At 40.3% G+C, this 13867-nt stretch overlaps 1 protein-coding gene across 6 annotated transcripts in view; it reads left to right on the forward strand.

The window, feature by feature from the left end:
- Positions 1-13867, forward strand: part of SHANK2 (SH3 and multiple ankyrin repeat domains 2) — a 358950-nt gene that overhangs the window by 147727 nt on the left and 197356 nt on the right. For all 6 annotated transcript variants that reach the window (XM_081163208.1, XM_081163210.1, XM_081163205.1 and 3 more), the window contains one exon: positions 2835-2948. In XM_081163208.1, the coding sequence (XP_081019334.1) occupies positions 2835-2948 (114 nt within the window). The remainder of the gene's footprint in view (positions 1-2834; positions 2949-13867) is intronic.

The following is a 13867-nucleotide window of genomic DNA, read 5'->3' on the forward strand; positions in this document are numbered from 1 at the left end:
CCACAAACCTCTGTGTGTGACAGAGCTCCTCAAACATGTCTGCTCTTAGTCACTCGTAGAGTCTGACAGTGGCTGTCTGCGGAAGCGCTTCCAGCAAAGAAGCTCCTTAACGGAAACGCGTCTCCTGGACTCACGGCGTGACAGTTTCCGGCGAGGTGTGGGTCTCCCTATGGGAGACTCAGATACCTCCCCACTGTTCTCGCTGGAAGCGTCTCTGAGCCCTCCCTCCTGCTCGCATTCCCTCAGAGATCCACTCCTCCCCCTGCTGGTTCCTGCTTCAGCTGTTGAGTCTCTTTCTTCCTCCCTGAGCCCCTTCACCACCTGATGCTCCGATGGCAGTTCCCTGACACATAGTGAGCAGCTAGAATGTTTTGTCAGGTGTTCCCATAAAATATTCTTATATATTTTCTGGTCTGCTATCTTAGATACCCCTCATATAATAAGGTGAATTCAAATATACAGCAATATTTTAACTGCTTAAAAGTTAATTGTAGATAACTGAATGGCATGCTGGTCATCTGTATGCAGCCTTTCTCAAACTATGGGTCCCCAGATGTTGTTGAACTACAACTCCCATCACCCCTAAGCTCACCTACAAAAGGTCTCACAATGAGAAGAGATCCTGGAAATAGCAGACATCATCCTAGTCTCCCTAGACTTGCTTAAAATGGATGGTACTTCTTCAGATTGCCCACAACTGTGTCCCATTCAGCTGCACTCTCCATACTAAGTTGCAGGTAGATCAGGTTTGTTGAGTTTTCCAGGGAGTAAAAAGAATCCAAAGGGCCTCGCTCCACTCACAGCTCTTTTTTTCCACCCTCTGTCCTGTCCTCTTCTTCCAGCTGCTTTTACGTGACTTCCCAGGGCCTGTTCCTACACTCCTTATATTCAGCAAAGGAATCTGTCAAGGGAGAGTCTAGATGTGTAGACTTCTCTATGTTTAGGCTCCCATATGAGCTGGAACCCTGCATGATTGTGGTTAAAGCACAGTAGAGAGGTGTGTTCATATTGGCTTTCCCTGTGCAGATGTCCACAGGCAACACATGGATATTGGGATGGGCTCAGGGAAGTCACAGAACATTGAGACCAGGGCCAGCAATCTTACACTTAGGATCTAAGTAGACATGACAGCAGAAACCATGATGGAATCTCCCTTCTCTTTTAATTTCTAGCAGCTCTCTGTCTGTGTGTACATGCATGCAAGAGAGATTCAGATCAGGACTACAGCGCAGAGGCAGAACCATTTTGCCAAGTGCTGTTTTCCTGATGACAATTACCTCCACCCCCCAAAGCTGTTATTTTCCTTGTTAAGAGACACTTACATGCTGCGTGTTGCAGGGGACTGACTTGAGAACATTTCATAGCTTTAGAAGAGCTTGTCTTAATTCACCTTTTAAAAAAACTCCTTAGCAATGGCAAGGTTTTTTCTACACCTTTCTGCATCTCTCAGTTTCACAGTTCTTGCCAAGTCATAGGATCAATTTCCAACTTAACACCTATGCACACTTGAGCTTTAGTCGCGATGCACTCTGCTTTGCCATTTTCCTCTGTGAGAATCAGCAAAATGTTTTAAAACGTATTATAGCTGTGTATACAAGTTATGTGATTATCCATCAACCCAAGCTTACATTCACACAAACATGGGGGGTGGGGGCGGAATGCCGTTTCTGAGCTATTGGGGGGGTGGAATTGGCAAAAGCTGGGCTGCCATATGTCTGGGTTTTTCTGGACATTTGACTGATTTCCGCCCGGACGCTGCCGCTGTCTGCAGTATTCCATATATGTCTGAGAAATTCTGGATGCATGGCAACCCCACACAAACAAAGATGGATTCCAAGTCTTTGGCATTTTGGCATTAACCAATTAATGTCGTACTAATTAAAAATATTATTAAATCTGCAAGTAATGAAGCTTGCAACTTCGTTTATGACATGCTCAGAATCCATAGGTCACAATTCATATAGTACATACTTTGGAGTAGTTTCTCTGATGTCTCTGAAATATTTCTCCTTACTTAATTGAAGATACAAGTTTGTCTTGACTAGGAGTCCCCACCCCAAAGAAATTAGTATCGCTCAGGGGTCAGCAAATGTTTTCAGCAAGGGGCCGGTCCACTGTCCCTCAGACCTTGTGGGGAGCTGGACTATATTTTTGGGGGCAAATGAACAAATTCCTATGCCCCACAAATAACCCAGAGATGCATTTTAAATAAAAGCACACATTCTACTCATGTAAAAACATGCTGATTCCTGGACCATCCGCAGGCCAGATTTAGAAAGCAATTGGGCTGGATCCGGCCCCCGGGCCTTAGTTTGCCTACCCATGGTATAGCTTAGCCCCCAAGAAAGGAGTAACTGTAAGTTTCTTCCAGATCTATTGTGCATTAACTGATTTTCTGGATTCCATCTTCAGGATTCACTGAAGAGTGAGAATGTACTATTTTTCCTTACCCAAATGTTATGTTCTAAGTATAGCAGAATATTGAGTACTGTTCATTTTGGGGAAATGCTTAGGCTGTGAGGTTGCTCAGAAGCTCATTCTGCACCACTTTAGAGTTCTTTTCATGTTACCTGCTAACAGTTGCCCTGTGTGCTAGTTCTTAATCAGATGAGGTTTTCTTTTGTTCATTCTGAATTTTATACATTTTTACAACTGCTAATCATGTTCTGTTAAGTTTTTATTCCAACATACAGACAGTGGAAATGATAGGTTCCAATAGGTGCAATTGAATGTGGCCTACTTCTTGTTAAATGGGACTTTGCATTTAAGCTTGTGTATAAAATAAACTTATGCAGAAGTAAACACCTAATGGCGTTTTCTTATTTTATGCCTAGTTTTGAGCATTGGCGAGGGTGGATTCTGGGAAGGCACCACTCGAGGTCATGTTGGATGGTTTCCTGCAGAATGTGTTGAGGAAGTGCAGTGTAAACCAAATGAAAGCAAACCAGGTAAGATGGTGATATTCAGTTGTAACCCATGTCAAATGATGTAAAATGCCTATTATTTTTCCATGTTCATTCCCCCCCCCCCATAATTAATTGACGATAAGAGTTTGTCTCATACTGGCTGCTTAGCCCTCAGGGAAGGAGTAGCTATTTTTTTAAAGAAAGATACAGCTATAAATTTGGGTTGTGCTCCCCCACCCCATACTAGTATGTGAAAACAAAGCTTTGGTTAAACATCTACAACAGAAGTAATAAAATGTGTGATTTTTTTTTCTGTAGTATAATATTCATATGTATCTTTTGTTGGGTATTTGATACATGCGCTATGTAAAGGGTTCTGGCCAAATTGATGTACCTTTCGTTCTATTGATTTAAATTGGAGAGAATTATATAACTTTATAATTGCATCATTTTGGCTGTATTGTGGAGAGTATAATGATGTTAGTTGGTGTAGTGAAAATGAGCCTTAAACTGAGTTTGACATATTTACTTGCCTACAAATGACAGGGAATTTGGAATGCATCCTTGAATTTATAGAATTTTGGATAAGGAGTAAATGTTTTAATATTGTTAAAATGTTCTTCGCTGCTGTTTGTTTTTGCTTTTAGGTTGTTGTTGTTGTTTAAAAGATAATGCCCTTTGCCCTCCAAATATGTCACAAGTACTCCGCAATTGGGATTGTGCTTACTCTACATTCGTATTTCCCACATATCATAAATAATGGTATTTGGCTTTGACACTTGTTCTAATGTTAAACAGAAGTAGTTGTTAGTGGATATAGGAATTAATATTTTTTTATTTTAGGAAACAAATTGAGACTTGGAATAATTCCTAAATGAGACAGAATTATGAAAAACGCATCAGATGTGGATTAAAAGTAGCCTATGATTAAAGTTAATCACATGGCTGTTATTTGTTTTCTGCTTTGGAAGAAAATGCAAAGTCAGGTAATTGTTTTCAAGCAATCTGTCAGTATTACCTTGGACTAAATCTATTAACGAAACCTGGAAAATAAATTAGGAGGAACAGTGAAGGAACTAGTGATTAAATACCACCTTCTGGGGCTATTAAAAGGATGTCAGCTGAGAAGTGTGAAAAAACCTCCATAAATTATGAGAATTCACACTATGGTCTCTGCAGTGTATAAAAGCTTCTACGTTGTTTGAATGTACTCTGAGAGTTTCAGATAACATTACAGAATTCAGCATTTCTCTAGCACAACAGTTCATTATTTCACCTAGATCATTATTTAAATGGAGCCCAGACTCTTTCCTTTAGAAAAATAATAAAATATTTTCTAGCTAAATGTGTGTAACTATCAAGTCGAAAACATGGTGCAGGTCCTGATGTGACATAGCCCTCCAAGAGCTATGTGGATACAACACAGGTTTCCTAAGGTGTAGCCTTTCCCATCACTTCTTTTTGAACCTTAACTGAAATAGGACTTGGCTGAATGCCCAGATGCTCCCACAAACTGCTACTGGGATCCTCTAGAAAACTAGGTGTTGTAGAGAAGGGGTCCAGTCTAGTCTTATTCTGTACATCTGTGTGAAGGGTTTTGGCTTTGGTATGAACGAATGTTCAGCCACATTGAATCTCCACACACAGGCTGAAGTGTGGTGCAGGCCATACGTGGGCTTGTCACAGTAGTGAGAATTACAAATGGAACCTGCTGGGGCTATTGAAGTTCTTTTAAATTGCTACAAATGGTTCACGTCACCTGAGCAGAAACCTCCAAATTGCCATTTAAGCAAAATTAACAACACTAAGGAATGTGAACTAGTACTGGCAATGATAGGAACAGTTGTAAGATGTTTTCTTTAGTCACCTCTATTGTTTTTGAGGGAAAGGTACAATATTGCTTTGGTTCAGTAAATTATCCCTCCTTCTGTCCTACAGAAATATTGTAGACTAACTTGTCATGCGCATACAGACGCATTCTGCGTACAACCATTGCTTCAGCAGTAAATACCTTCCTTTGGGAGCAAGTGATGCTGTGTCATACATTTTAGAAATATTCTGTATAAACTGCTCCATAGTGTGAAATGCTTGAATAGGATGAAACTATCCATACTTACAGACTTGTGATAAGCACCAGCCAAATAACATCTGTATGGTGCATAAGTAGACGCACTAAGGACCTGCATAAAACTTCCTTTGTTGTGGCTATATACAATCACTTAACTACATATATATTTCCATGTGGCCATAATTAATACTTATGATTCATGCAACACTGTGAGCTTTGAGAACACAGTTATCCTAGAGCCACAAATATGCTGCTTTGTTTAAGAGATTCAGCAACAAGCATGACAGATTTTCTTATACCTACCCGTCTGTACTCTTCACATCTGTAGACAATTATTTAAGTATGATTTCAAAACTTCCATGTCAAAATCTTTACAGAAACTGACAACAGGGAAAAGAGATGGGGATATAGAGAAGTCAAAATCTTACCATACTTGTAGTGGTGTCTGATATGAGGATGCACCATGCTGCAGCCCTACTGAGACTGTGTACAGTATTACGAACTTGGAAGGGATCCTGAGGATAATCTGGTCCAACCCCCTTCAATGCAAGAATCTAAACTAAAGCCTGGTATAGTGGTAGTGGTTCATCATCCAAGGTGGATTGGGCTACATAACTAATAATAATAATAATAATAATAATAATAATAATAATAATAATAATAATAATAATAATAATTTATTTCTATCCGGTCCATCTGGCTGGGTTTCCCTAGCCACACTCTGGGCAGCTCAGGAGTTACAGTTCTTATTTAAATTGCTCTCTGTAATCAGAGGGCATCTCAGATGAGTTACGCTTATATAGCATAACTGTAAAACAAATTACATCTACCTTAAAGAAAAAACACAGAAGTTAGAAATTCACATTGTTTGGTCTGCAACTGAATCTTGTTAATTCATTGTACCTCAGGGCTCTGTTCCCAGTGGCAATCCTGCTGCTTTATATTCCAGTGGTTTTGCCAAGGAAGGATAGGAATGGTTAAGAAGAATTTCTCCCTTACCCTGGCAGACAGCGACGTCTCATTTTTTCCTTTCAGCTGAGTGCCAAATGTCTAGATGGGAGATGCTAAACCTTACACTAGTGGGGATATAGACCTTCAGAAACCTTGTGCAGCTGAGGAAAAACACAGCACTGAAAAAGCAGGACCAGTAACTTCACTTTGGGGAAAGCATCTTGATGAACCTAGGAGTCTCATCCTGAAGCTTTCCACACTAAGATGTTAAAGGTAAAGTTTGATAAGTGACTAAAGTTTAGCTGAGGATCAGATGACAAATCAAACCTACCTACCTTTGTTGGGATGATTTACAGCAGGCTTCCTCAACCTTGGCCTTCCAGATGTTTTTGGCCTACAACTCCCATGATCCCTAGCTAGCAGGACCAGTGGTCAGGGATGATGGGAATTGTAGTTTCAAAACATCTGGAGGGCCGAGGTTGAGGAAGCCTGATTTATAGCTTCTTTCACTAAGACATGGTTAATTAAGCCTGGGGGTTGTTGGGGGCTGCTGGGTAACAGAAACAATGCCTGGGTAACAGAAACAGAGTTGAATGCCTCTGATAGTGGCACAATAAACGATTTCCCCTCTGGAACTCTTTGGAGTAGTGTGTAACAGCTGTTCCACTGCAGTAGAAGAAAGTGTGCTCACTGGCTCTATGGAGGGAAAGGAATACAAGAGTTGGGAGATGTCCATCTAGATCAGGAAAACGTACAGGGAGACAGAATTTAGCTCACCTCCCCAAACACCAATACTATGGGCAAATTATCAAACCTTTGCAGCTGCATTGTTGTTGGTGTTGTTTAGTTGTTTAGTCGTGTCCGACTCTTTGTGACCCCATGGACCAGAGCACGCCAGGCACTCCTGTCTTCCACTGCCTCCTGCAGTTTGGTCAAACTCCTGTTAGTAGCTTCGAGAACACTGTCCAACCATCTCGTCCTCTGTCGTCCCCTTCTCCTTGTGCCCTCCATCTTTCCCAGCATCAGGGTCTTTTCCAGGGAGTTGTCTCTTTTCATTTTTTTTTTTTATAAAAATTTTTTATTGCGTTTCTTTCCATAGGTGAACACATTTGTTTAAACAGCAATATACAAGAAACATTTTCTATATATATAAAGAAAAACAGAGAAAAAAGAAAAAATCATTATAAAATTTTTTCGACATCTTTTTGGACCTCCTCACATCCTCTCAGCATTGCATTCATCATTCTAACCAATTCAGCAATTTATTATCTTATTTCCCAACTTATTATACCTTTGTATTTATTATGTTACCAATTTCAAAAATTTGTAATTTAGTTTTGACACTCTTAATAAACATAATATTTTGTTTCTAATGTCTCATTTTTTTTTCCATCAATACTTACTTTATCATTTACTTAAAATAAATTGCAGAAGCATAACGTATCTTAATCGTGCGCAATCTTAACATTCAAACAACTTATAATGTTTTTGCAAATAGTCCTTAAATTTTTTCCAGTCCTCCTCCATTGTTTCTTCGCTCAGATCTCGAATTCTGCCAGTCATTTCTGCCAACTCCATGTAGTCCATCAGCTGCGTCTGCCAGTCCTCCAGTGTGGGTAAATCTGGTGTCTTCCAGAACTTTGCGATAAGAATCCTAGCTGCAGTGGTTGCATACATAAACAAGGTTCTATCCTTCTTTGGCACCTTCCGGTCCACCATGCCCAGAAGAAAGGCCTCTGGTTTCTTAGAAAAGGTATATCTGAATACCTTTTTCAGCTCATTATGTATCATTTCCCAAAAGGCCTTTACTTTCGGGCAGGTCCACCAGAGGTGAAAGAATGTCCCTTCTGCCTCCTTACATTTCCAACACTTATTATCAGAAAGATGATATATTTTAGCCAACTTGACTGGGGTCATGTACCACCGGTATACCATTTTCATAATGTTCTCTTTCAAGGCACTACATGCCGTGAATTTCATACCGGTGTTCCATAACCTTTCCCAGTCCTCAGACATAATGTTGTGTCCTACATCCTGTGCCCATTTTATCATAGCAGATTTAACTGTCTCATCCTGTGTGTTCCATTTAAGCAGCAAGTCATACATCCTCGAAAGTACCTTAGTCTTTGGTTCTAGTAACTCCGTCTCCAGTTTCGATTTCTCCAACTGGAAACCCACTTTTTTGTCCATTTTGAATACCTCTTGAATTTGAGCATAATGTAACCAATCTCGCACCTTACCTTTTAATTTGTCCTGGCTTTGGAGCTTCCAGTTATCTCCAACTCTTTCAATCAGTTCCCAATATTTTGGCCAGTAGGCCTCCATATTGGGCTTTTTTTTAGAAATCTTGGCTTCCACAGGTGATAACCACCTCGGGGTCTTGCTTTCTAATAAGTCCTTGTACTTCATCCAGACGGCAAAAATTGATTTTCTGACAATATGGTTTTTGAACAATTTATGAACCTTCGCCTTGTCATACCACAAGTATGCATGCCAACCATACACATTATCAAACCCTTCCAGATCTAGGACATCGGTGTTTTCCAACAGAAACCAATCCTTCAACCAGCAGAAGGCTGCAGCTTCATAGTACAACCTTAGGTCCGGCAGGGCAAACCCCCCTCTTTCTTTTGAGTCGGTTAGTATTTTAAATTTTATTCGGGGCTTTTTGCCCTGCCAGACAAACTTAGAAATATCCTTCTGCCATTTTCCAAAACATTCCATTCTGTCCACGACCTGAAGGGTCTGAAATAAGAATAGCATTTTAGGCAAAACACACATCTTAATAGCTGCGATTCGGCCTGACAAGGTAAGTTTCAATCTTGACCAAATATCCAAGTCTTTTTTAATTTCCAACCAACATTTTTCATAGTTATCTTTAAAAAGGTTTAAATTTTTAGTGGACAAGTATACCCCCAGGTATTTCACTTTTTTAACCACACTTAGCTCTGTCTCTTTCTGATACCCCTCTATCTCTGTAGGTGTCAGATTTTTAACCAAAACCTTAGTTTTTTGTTTGTTTAACTTAAATCCCGCCACCCGACCAAACTCCAAAATAAGTTCCAAAACTCTTTTTGTGCTAGATACTGGCTCCTGTACTGTCAAGACTAGGTCATCTGCAAAGGCTTTCAGTTTGTATTGTTTCGCTCCGACCTCTATACCTTGCACCAGCTGGTCCTCCCTAATCATATTCAGCAATACCTCCAGAACAGAAATAAATAGCAGAGGGGATAAAGGGCACCCCTGTCGTGTCCCTTTTTCAATTAGAAGTTCATCCGACACCACATTGTTCACTATCAACTTGGCTTTTTGCTCTGAATAAATTGCTTCTAGTCCATTTTCAAACCCCCGTCCCACTCCCATCCCCTTCAAGTTTTTCTTCATAAACATCCAAGAAATGTTGTCAAATGCTTTCTCCGCATCAATAAAGATTAAAGCAGCCCTTGTGTTTCTAATTCGCAACAGCTCCAATATGTCAATAATATTCCTGGTATTATCAGACATGTGTCTACCAGGGAGAAAGCCTGCTTGGTCCTTGTGAATTACTTCATTTAATACGTTTTTAAGTCTACTTGCTAAAATGTCTGCAAATAATTTGTAATCCACATTCAGGAGTGAGATGGGACGGTAGTTCTTAAGCTGAGTCTTTTCCTTCTCTGACTTGGGAATCAATGTGATGAATGCTTCTTTCCACGTTTCCGGTGCCCTTCTCCCCTCCATAATCTGGTTGCAAACCTCCAACAACGGTTGTGTCAAACAATCCTTCAGAGTCTTATAATATTTGGAGGTGAGACCATCTGGGCCTGGAGATTTGCCAAGTTGCAAATTTTGGATGGCACCTTCAATTTCCTGTTGAGTTATTTTACTGTTGAGCATTGATCTTTTATCTTGACTTATTTTGGATAGTCCATTTGTCCTCAAGAATTGGTCTATTTCCGATTCTTTCTGAGGCCCCTGTGCATAAAGTTCTTTGAAATATCTGTGGAAGCACTTTCTTATTTCTTCTGGTTTCTGAACTATTTTTCCTTGAATCTCCAAGTTTGTAACCGTGTTTAGCTTTTGTCTTTTTTTCAATTGCCAAGCTAACAACTTTCCACATTTATTTGCTGATTCAAACGATCTCTGCTTCATTCTTTTCATAAGGTGGCCAAAGTATTGGAGCCTCAGCTTCAGGATCTGAGCTGCATTGTAGTAACAAAACAAAACAAAAAGCTGGGAGATCAAATCACTTACTTCTCACATAATCATTTGGTCCTTCTATATCAGCTAAGTAGAAATTTAAGCAGAAGAATATTTAGAACCAAGCCAAAATATCTCAGAAGATTCCCCTCCCTCCATGCCCTAGAAAAAGAGGGTCATTTATTCAAATATGTATTCAAATTTATTCAAATACCAATTAGCATGGCCACCATTTTTGCCCCATGGCCTTGGGCCCAGGGCATGTTAGATCCAGGGCTTTGTAGAGGATGCATATTAGTAGACAAACTGACAACAGAAAATGTAGGTGTGTATAGGATTTCAATCTAAGTCTCCTTATTGTCTTTAAGGCACTCAGGGGCACCAGCTGCTGTTCCCTGTTTAAGTGTCCTCTCCAATTTTCCAAAATACTGTACATTAGCAGCCTGTGAATTACATAGCAGCTATTCCTATACTTAAAACAATAGAGTCCTTCTAAAATTTATTGTTTCACAAGATTTTGTAGGCCATAGTCTGCTGCATCAAATGCTTAGCAGGAACAATTAGAAGTGCATTATTTTCCCCAAACAGTTCAGTTTTGTAGATGATCACTAGGTGGCATTGTTTATGTACAAAACAGAAGCATGTCAATACTAGGTGGTTCCTCTTAGAAGCATTCTTAGATTTTTCCATGTACTGTATACATAAAAAGCAGTGGTAACTGATCTAAAATGTTTTAACAGAACTGAATTAGCCATTCTTTTAAAGTAAATGTTTGCAACTGGGGGTAGAGAGAGACAATGCTGTAATAACTGAAGCTGCATCTATATGGAGCTATGAAAACTGCTGTGTTTCATATATATATTTGTTCTGTAATACAGAGTATCCTTAAGGTTTTTAGAGGCATATGGTTGTGGGGAAATATGGAACCGATAGCATAATTCTCACTGAGGCAACTCTACCACTTCAGGCTGTAGGTGGGACCCACATACAAGAATGTTCCCCCCCTCAAAAAAACAAAATTCACACAGCACCTGCCCTGGATTTCAATGAGTTTCTAGGCTGTATTGAAAGTGGTTTTTGATTTCTAAAACTCTGCAATGGACTAATACCTGAATATTTTCAGTATTGGCCTTTTGCTTTGTTGAAATATGCACTAGAAATGTTGTAGCTGAGTACTCTTATTGTATGTTTACTATTGCATGTACAAACATATATGTACTGTTTAATTCTGTATGGTGTTTAATTGTGTATGGGTTGGAGAACACAGAAGGAGAGAGGAGCACATTGTTCCTTTGACTGATCTGTAGACCCAAACACTAAAAGTAAGAGAAATTTATACAGTGGTGCCTCGCAAGACGAAATTAATCCGTTCCGCGAGTCTCTTCGTCTTGTGGTTTTTTCGTCTTGCAAAGCACGGCTATTAGCGGCTTAGCGGCTTAGCGGCTCTTAGCGGCTTAGCGGCTCTTAGCGGCTTAGCGGCTATTAACGGCTTAGCGGCTATTAACAGCTTAGCGGCTTTAAGAAAAAGGAAACAAACTCGCAAGAACTCGCAAGACGTTTCGTCTTGCAAAGCAAGCCCATAGGGAAATTCGTCTTGCGGAACGACTCAAAAAATGGAAAACTCTTTCGTCTTGCGCGTTTTTCATCTTGCGAGGCATTCGTCTTGCGAGGTACCACTGTACTTCTTTATGAACAAGGAAAGTGGGAGTTAGGGCTGGTGGGTGGGTGAATTTTGAAGATAGAGCTTTGAACACAAGTCCCACCCAGCCTTGTTAGCTCAAGATCTTTACTATTTTTTTGAGCTATACTTGGTATTCTTCTATTTCAAATTTTGTGTGTTTTCTGGTTGTTAAAAAAATACTTCAATAAGCATTTTGAAACACTGAAACATCTTATTATAACTGATCATTTTTTAAAAAACTTGAAAAATCTGCATTCGGCTGAATCAGTTTAGTTTGCCCTTTGCTACAGCAGGCTGTGGGAACATAAGTTATTTCTCTGTATTGTGTTGAGTAAATATAGTTTCATAAGAATAGCTGAATAGAATGTATGGATTTTTTTTGTTGGTGGTTTTGCAGCATTGCATTTAATTTCATATAAGATTAATGTACCCAGGTGTTTAAACATCCAAGTAGGTTTTGGACTGATCAGGAGAGCTGTGTCTTATTTATGGTTGCTTCCTTAGTGTTGAAACAGCCTTGGCATGTGGAAATAGAGCAAAGCTAAATAGAGCAATCTGCCCTGATTTCAAAGCATTCCTCTAATTTATAACTGTGATTGAACTAATGTTGAAATAAATTGCTTCATCTATTTTCCCCATGTGCTCTCTCGCTCTCTGTCTTACACACACCCATCGTGTTTTGGGAGCAGGGATTTAGGTTACCAACTTTGAGAAGGGCAGGTTCCAGATAATTGCTGGTTGTATAAACTGTTGTCTTTCTGCTCTGATTAGACAAGAGAGAAGAGACCTTTTAAAAGCCAGTCACTACAGTGAAAAACCCAGTCATTAAACACAGAGAATGCTGCCAGGAATCTTGAAGCCTTGGGAAAAGGCATCTCATAGCAACTCAGTCTAGGGCGTGGGTCAACCAAAGGTCAATGAAGTCATCAATAGCCAAGCTATTGGCACCAACTCTTAGCTACTCCAGGGCATTTCAGAAGCCAACTGGATTCAGCTGTGTTCATCACTTGCTTCTGGAGGTTTATCTTAAGTAGACCCCTCTCCTGTCTCTGTGAAGGTTTTCACCATAGTGATAATATAACAATAACCTGTTCCTTTAGCAGGTGATTACCATTCCTTGGTTAAGATATGTGAAAGAACAGACAACATTTTTAGGTGAAAGTGGCCATTCTGAAAGCTGTTCAGTCCAAACATATCTGGTCTCTCCCCGGTCAAGCTGTGAGGGTCAAACTGCTTGTGATGTTGATGACATGTTCAACTCAGCTCCTTTTATTCTGAAGAAAAAAGCAGGCAATGTGAAATATGTTCCTGATCCAAATAATAATGATCCTAAGCTTCTTTCTAAGTAGTTCTGTTGAACTTAATGGACTGATGAAGAAATAGGTCAAGGAAGATGCCTTGTGTCAGGCTCCCCAGTGAAATGTAGAAGTTCCTCTTGCACCTTTAAATCTGCCACTGAATTGGGAAATGCTTTCCTGCTCCAAATCACCCCCTCCCGGTTGCTTTTCCCCCTCACGGTTTTCCTTAGTTATTTTTTTGTTTTGGGATTTTGTTTCCTTTGTTCTTTGGTTTTGCCTTCCTCTTACTGTTTCTAGGTGTCCCCCCTCTGCTCTGCTAGTGCAACCTGCTGGTCACTTCATGCCCTTTCCTCTCCCACTCAGCAACTCCCCCTCCCATACTGTTATCCCAACACCTAGTTCTCTCTCTCTCTCTCTCTCTCTCACACACACACACACACACAGAGAGAGAGAGAGAGAGAGAGAGAGAGAGAGAGAGAGAGTGCTCCTTCTTGCCAGGCACAATGAAGCTGCCTCAGCACCATTGGCTTATCTCCTCATGAGTGAGGATGGTGGCCAGTGAACCTTCAGCTGTGGCCTTTGGATGTAGCATCTGCACAGTGGCATCCAAGGCAAAGGAAATGCTTGCCCCAACTGTAGAGTGAGGGGGTGTGTGTATGTAAAGGTTACAGGGACAAATTTTGGAGAAATGACCTATTGAAGGACCCTCCACCCAAAGGCTGCTTCAGATGGGAGGCATAAGGGAAACTCATAGAGCAAAACTCCTGCAGTTTTCCAGGTTTCC

Source organism: Podarcis bocagei, assembly GCF_964188305.1.
Source record: "Podarcis bocagei genome assembly, chromosome: 1".
Classification (NCBI taxonomy): domain Eukaryota; kingdom Metazoa; phylum Chordata; class Lepidosauria; order Squamata; family Lacertidae; genus Podarcis; species Podarcis bocagei.